The 6,713-nt window shown below is 36.3% G+C and overlaps 1 protein-coding gene across 1 annotated transcript; it reads left to right on the forward strand.

The window, feature by feature from the left end:
• Nucleotides 1–1,258: 1,258 nt before the first annotated feature.
• LOC136229629 (probable trehalose-phosphate phosphatase J) lies at nt 1,259–3,745 on the forward strand. The gene is made up of 11 exons (XM_066018542.1): nt 1,259–1,739; nt 1,819–1,959; nt 2,060–2,131; nt 2,236–2,328; nt 2,417–2,473; nt 2,544–2,645; nt 2,728–2,805; nt 2,906–2,975; nt 3,047–3,117; nt 3,201–3,293; nt 3,396–3,745. Exons 1-11 carry the CDS (start codon nt 1,461–1,463, stop codon nt 3,462–3,464), a joined length of 1,125 nt encoding a protein of 374 aa, XP_065874614.1. The 5' UTR covers nt 1,259–1,460; the 3' UTR covers nt 3,465–3,745.
• The last annotated feature ends 2,968 nt before the right edge of the window (nt 3,746–6,713 follow it).

Raw genomic sequence — 6,713 nt, forward strand, 5'->3', positions numbered from 1 at the left:
GTAAAAAAAACATATAAACGGGTTAACACAAAAAACACGCAAAAAAATTATACAAAACGGTAAAACGCAAAAAAAAATAACACACGTAAAAACATGAAAAACTGTGGAAACGCGAAAAACAGTAAAAACTTGATAAACATGAAAACTATAATAATGAAAAAATAGAAAAATGTAGTAAACCCAACGAAAAACATAAAAAAACGTGAAAAAAATATGAAGAACACGAAAACTTACAAAAGACGCTAACAATACAAAAACATGAAAACACACACACAAAAAAACATAATAAAAACGTGAAAACATGTAACTACGCGAAAAACACGAAAATGTGAAAAACGTTAAAAACACGAAAATCTGAAAAAAGAAATTAGGTTAAAAATAAGAAAACGTGAAAAAAGCATTTTAACGTTTTTTCTCGTTTCCGTGTTTTTTGAGTTTTCATATTTTTTTACGTTTTTCATATTTTTTATGTTTCTTGTTTTTCATGTTTCATGTTTTTATATTTTTTTGTGGTTTGTCACATTTTTGTGTTTTTCAATTTTTTCGCGTTTTTACATTTTCGTGTTTTTTCACATTTTTGTACTCACAATTTTTTTTGCTATTCACGTTTTTTCGAGTTTTTCATGGTTTTTTGTTTTCCGTGTTTGTTCATGTTTTTGTATTGTTTATAATTTTTGAATTTTTTTAAGATATAAATTATAGATTTGTCAAAATTTAAAGGAAAATTTTTTAGAAGGTTTTTAGAAATGAAGGATGATATATTATTAGGGATAACTATTTTTAGATTATGGAATACATATTCCATTCTATAAAATAGCTCTTTTTTTTGATAGAATATAAAATAGGTATTTCAAATAGAAAAGTTAGATCAGATGTTAGAATAAAAATTGTTAAAGAAAGAGATCATAATTTTAATTTGAATTAAGTGTTTGCATAAGTGAGTATGGAAATTAACAAACAAGTATTTTGATAGTAGTTGAGCTTTATAGAAAATAAAGAAAGTGTATGTTTTAGAGAGTTGATAGGTGGCATAAACCCACGTAGGCATATGATTCGGCAAAGAATGGTGGCCACGTGGAAATTCAGGCAGGGGGGGAGAGAGAGTTTTAACTTTAAAAGGAAGACGGCTACAAGAGGGGAAGGGAGGAACTGTGAGTGTGGGTCCCGACAAAAGGATTTAGAGTGGGAGGGAGGGAGTGGGTCCCATTGGGGGGGGGGGGATTGGAGTTGAAGAGAAGAGAAGACAAGCCCCTCCTCCTGGTTTGGCTCTTCCGTCCGTATCTGTCTTCCTCTTCAACTATATATATTCACCCCCTTACTTCCCCCTCTCTCACTCACACTCACACTCTCTTCTTCTCCTCCTCCTTACTTTCTATTTCCTCAGCAGCAGAGCACTCTGTTTCTTCTTATTCTTCTTCTTGTTCTTCTTCAATCTCGATTTTCTGAAAACTAAAGAAGAGATGACGAACCAAAATGTAGTAGTGGCTGATGCAAAATCCACCTTAAACTTAGCTATAACAGTGCAAGTATCTAACTCCTCCCTTTTCACCACCTCATCTCAGAAACCCCCGGCCTCTCCCGGCGGCTACAGCATCTCCATTTCAAGAAACAAACTTCTTAATCTTGAAATCAATAGCACAAGGATGAATGCTTGGGTTGATTCTATGAGAGCCTCTTCCCCTACTCATATCAAATCCACCACTCCTTCTTCTATCACCGAAGATCAAGGCTCTTGGTTTGTGAGTATTCAAACAAATAATTAAATTAAGAAACGCTTTTTGATTCGTTTAAGTAATTTATTTATATATATGATTGCAGGTACACCACCCATCTGCTCTGGAGATGTTTGAGCAAATAATAGAAGCTTCAAAAGGGAAGAAAATAGTGATGTTTTTAGACTATGATGGAACTCTTTCTCCTATTGTGGATGACCCAGATCGAGCTTTCATGTCCAAGAAGGTCTCTGCTCTTTCTTCTTTTCAATACAACATATAATAGGAGTAAAAAGAGCTACCTTTTTTTACCCAAAACTGATAAAAAATATGGCTTGTTTTGATAGATGAGAGCAACAGTGAGAAAGCTGGCAAGGTGTTTCCCTACAGCAATAGTGAGTGGAAGATGTAGAGACAAGGTACATTTTCTCAAAACTTTTTGTTTTTGGATTAATGCATAAAAGATCCCATCGATCATCTTTTTTAACTTTTTTAATCTTTGTATTTAATATATGTATTGTAGGTCTATAATTTTGTACGTTTAGCAGAGCTGTACTATGCAGGCAGCCATGGTATGGACATTAAGGGACCAGCAAAAGGCTCCAAATATAAGAAAGTAAGTCAGCTTTAATCCTACCAATACCATTAAATAAATACTTGCCAATGCCATCGGAATCTAAATCTTTTTCATTTTCCTTTTACAGGCTAACCAAGCTCTTACCTTTCAACCTGCCAGTGAATTTCTACCCATGATTGATGAGGTTTGCATTTTCCCTCCCTTATTTCTTTTTTATTTTAATTCAAATAATTAATTCAATCAATATATTTCAGGTTTATAAGGAATTAGTGGAGAAAACTAAATCAACCCCAGGAGCTAAAGTGGAGAATAATAAATTCTGTGTATCTGTGCACTTTCGCTGTGTTGATGAGAAGGTTAGGAATCAATAATCATGATTAATTATTACCAAGTGTTGTTTTATTTAACTAACTTATTACTTATGCATGAAAAATACAGAAATGGAGTGAACTGGCACAAGTGGTTAGGTCAGTGTTGAAAGACTACCCAAAGCTTCGACTTACTCAAGGGAGAAAGGTACCATGACCTGGCATCTATTCATTTCTTTATGTATATTACAAAACTTTTTTCATTTTCAGTACTAATTTTTTTTTGTTTTTTATATATATATATATAGGTACTTGAAATCCGTCCCACTATTAAATGGGACAAAGGGAAGGCTCTTGAATTTTTGTTGGAGTCACTTGGTAAGTTGTGAATTTTAATTGATTTACTCAATATTTTATTTTTCATTTTAATTAATTTTAATTTGAAACAGGATTTGGCAACTGTACCGATGTTTTTCCAGTTTACATTGGAGACGATCGAACGGACGAAGATGCATTTAAGGTATATATAATTAATTTATTATATATGAATATTGGTGAAATAATAAAAATAAAAATTGAGTACGTTGTGTTTGTGATGAATAGGTATTAAGGGAAAAAGGACAAGGTTTTGGTATCCTAGTCTCTAAATTTCCAAAGGACACAAATGCATCTTATTCTCTTCAAGAACCCACCCAGGCAAGTTTCCAAATTAATATATTATTTTGCATGCTCATATACAATAAAGTATAGTATTAGTATTATAGTATATAAAAATACATTTTGGAATATTCTGTGCAGGTTATGGACTTTTTGCAACGTTTGGTAGAGTGGAAAAGGGAATCTTTGCAAGGGCATCCCAGGATGTAAAGATATATATTTATTAATTAATTATATAAATGTGGCCACCCATTCAAGAAATGTAATTAAGGGTGTGATTAGTGATGATGTAATTTTTCTTGTTCATGGTTTAAAAGTAAAGGTTTGGACAAGAAAAATAGACCCCCATGAAAAATATGTAGAAAAACAAAGTAAATGTATTTCTTGCCATGAAAGCCTTGCCTTGTATTGTACATCTTGTAACTATCTATCTGGGGATTATATAGATTTGTAATTTTCCAACTTGGTTAAATGGAAAGAGCAACTTCTTATTTTACTCTCTCATTAATCACTGTTTATATTTAGAATCTTTTCTTACTACCTCCTGTTTACTTCTACTTTTTCCAAACACTTTGTAAGAACAAAGTAGACATCTCTTCCTTCTGCTATTTTAAACCCCGATTGAGTGGGTAATTAATATTGATTATCACTAAAGTTTGAATAATATTTTTACAAATCACAAACGTTTAATTTGTCTTCAATAAAATAATTTAAATTTGTTTTTGTCTCAATGAAATCAATTTAAACATTTTTCAGTAATATTTTCTATGAAATTGCTGACATAACATCTCAACGTCACGTAACTGTCGCTTAACATATTAAAAAAAATTATATAACTACACATTTTAATTGACAATCGATATGTCATGTGTATTACTTGTGTTTAGAATTTTAACTCACAATCCTTATTTTACATAAGTTAATTTGTAGTTACATTCAGTCGAAAAATAATATATCATGAAATGGTCTCTCCTGTTGGAGTGTTTCTAGTCTTCTCGTGTGAGAAGGAGTCTCTCTAGGGTTCCCTTTGCTGATTGTCGTCGACGGCGGCTCTGTTCATCGACACCGACTCATGCATAATCGTACGGAGGAGCCTATCACGAATGGATGGATAAAAACAAAAACATACTAGATGCCCATGCAAGACTGTGAAGATGATGGAGACGAAGGCATAGTCATCCTAAGTGAGGAAGTTACAGTGAACGAAGCGCAACCATCCCTGTTCATCATTGGACAGTTCTTAACAGCCAAGTCCATTCACTTTGAGAGCATGAAGTGCACGTTAGCTTCTATATGGAGACCAGTTAAGGGAGTAACGATTACAGAATAGATCGGGATGGACGCTACCTATTTCAGTTCTACCATGAACTGGATGCAGCCCGTGTATTGAACGATAGTCCATGAACATTTAACCAGAATGTTCTAATTATCAAAAGGCTAGAGGTAATGGAAGAAGCAGTGCAAGTGGAGTTAACCAGCCTGGTCATATGGGTTCAGATAGAGGACTTACCAATAGGTTTCTAAACTGAGGGTATATGCAGGATACTGGGTGAATATCTGGGCACGTTCATCGAAGCAGACGAGAGGAATTTTACAGGGTTCAGGCGTAGTTACTTGTATATCAAGGTAGCGGTGGATGTCCGTTTACCGTTAAAATTAGGTCAGAAGATGAAGCGAAGTGGGGGAGATTGGTTTTGGGTAAATTTCCGTTATGAGCGGCTGCCTAGTTTCTATTTCTACTGCGGTATACTAGGTCATTCGGACAAGTTTTGTGCTAAGTTTTTCGACAATCCGTTGGCCCCGACAGAGCGACAATACGAGAGCTTTTTACGTGCCGTACCACATTGAAATGGCATCTTAGTAGGCAGGGAATGGCTTCGTGAGCTAGGGGAGGAAGGTAATGAAGGCAATACTGATAATATCACCAATCAAAGATTGAGTACACAGCAGACAAGTGGAGGCTCAGGCACAAGCGCAGGAAAGGTTAACTCGATCATAAGATCATTCGGGGCACGTAACAGGAATACCAATACCAGCAAGCAGTACCAATCCTAATCAAGGAATTACCCATGATCCTAAAAGACCAAGAAGAGAGGAGAAAGATATGGAGGTTGAGGAGTCAGGCAATCAAAAAACGAGCAAACGGCGGGTCCTAGAATGGAGGCATGCCGGCATCAATGAGTCTACTTTGCTGGAACTGTCGTGGACTGGGCAACTCATGCATAGTTCAGGTCCTGCTGGACCAAATCCGGGTCTATAAGCCCATGTTACTGTTTTTAATGGAGACAATGATCAGTGAGATGAGAGTTCAGATCGTAAGTAGGAAGCTGGGTTTTGGAAAATCTTTTGTAGTTGAGGGCGTTAGTCACGGAGGAGGGCTCGCTCTTCTCTAGAAGGAACACGTGAGTGTGGATATTATCTCATTGTCGCTGAACTTTATAAATGCTCTTATTACTATTCCAAATTTAATGCCATTTCGAGTTACCGGATTTTATGGCTATCTGGAGAGAAGTAGAAGGCGTGCATCCTGAGACTTGCTGCGATCCCTCAAGGAGCAGGACGGAACAGCCTGGTGTTGCATTGGTGACTTTAACAACCTATTATGTTCAAGTGGAAAAGGGGGAGGGACGCCACATCCGAACTGGTTAATGGAGGGCTTCAAAAGTGCCATTGAGGATAGCGAATTGCACGAGGTTGCAATGGAAGGCCATCAGTTTACATGGGAAGTAGGGGGAGGGTCAGATAGATGGATGGAAGAGAAGCTAGACAAAGCTCTTGTTAATGCAAGATGGAAGGAAGTATTTGCTGAAACTAAATTAAAGAATTTAGTTACAATCGCATATGATCACACCGCATTACTGTTAGAGTTACAAGTCTGGTTACGACGACCACCGGGGAGGAGATTTTTGCTTTGAAAATGCATGGCTCCAAGAAGAACAGTGCGAGACGGTGGTGATAGAAGCCTGGGGGACGAACGATCAGTGATAAAATACGAAACTATAAAGACACTTTACAGAGCTAGAGTGTGCAACTAGATATGAATTTTAACCGAAAGCTGAATGAGTTACGGTTTCAGATGCAGCGGTACAAAGGAAGAAGGGACAGATTCAGAGTGGATCAGTTTAACAAAGCAACATGGACGTATTCGGATACTTTAAAGCAACAAGAGGAGTTCTGGAAATAAAGAGCGAAACTGTTCTGGCTCCGGGACGGGGACTCTAATACAAAGTATTTCGATGCATACGCATCGAAGAGAAAGAGACAGAACAACTTCAAAGAATTACAGAATGCAGAAGGTAACATGTGTACTTGGGGGTGCGGGATTAGAAGAATTATTGGTTGAATATTTTAGGGATATTTTTTCCAGCTCAGTTACAGACGATTCAGCAGTGTTAAACTGTGTGCATTCAAAATTGTCAAATCAGAATAAAGCCAACTTAGCCCGCCCATTTACTGCTG

This window comes from Euphorbia lathyris, chromosome 5 (assembly GCF_963576675.1).
Source record: "Euphorbia lathyris chromosome 5, ddEupLath1.1, whole genome shotgun sequence".
NCBI lineage: Eukaryota > Viridiplantae > Streptophyta > Magnoliopsida > Malpighiales > Euphorbiaceae > Euphorbia > Euphorbia lathyris.

Excerpts from the sequence above, each read along its gene's own strand:
- LOC136229629 (XM_066018542.1), top strand. The coding sequence starts at position 1,461 with ATGACGAACCAAAATGTAGTAGTGGCTGATGCAAAATCCACCTTAAAC. Across the intron at positions 2,329-2,416 it reads AAGGCTCCAAATATAAGAAA|GCTAACCAAGCTCTTACCTT; the intron begins GTAAGTCAGCTT and ends TTCCTTTTACAG. Across the intron at positions 2,474-2,543 it reads TTCTACCCATGATTGATGAG|GTTTATAAGGAATTAGTGGA; the intron begins GTTTGCATTTTC and ends AATATATTTCAG.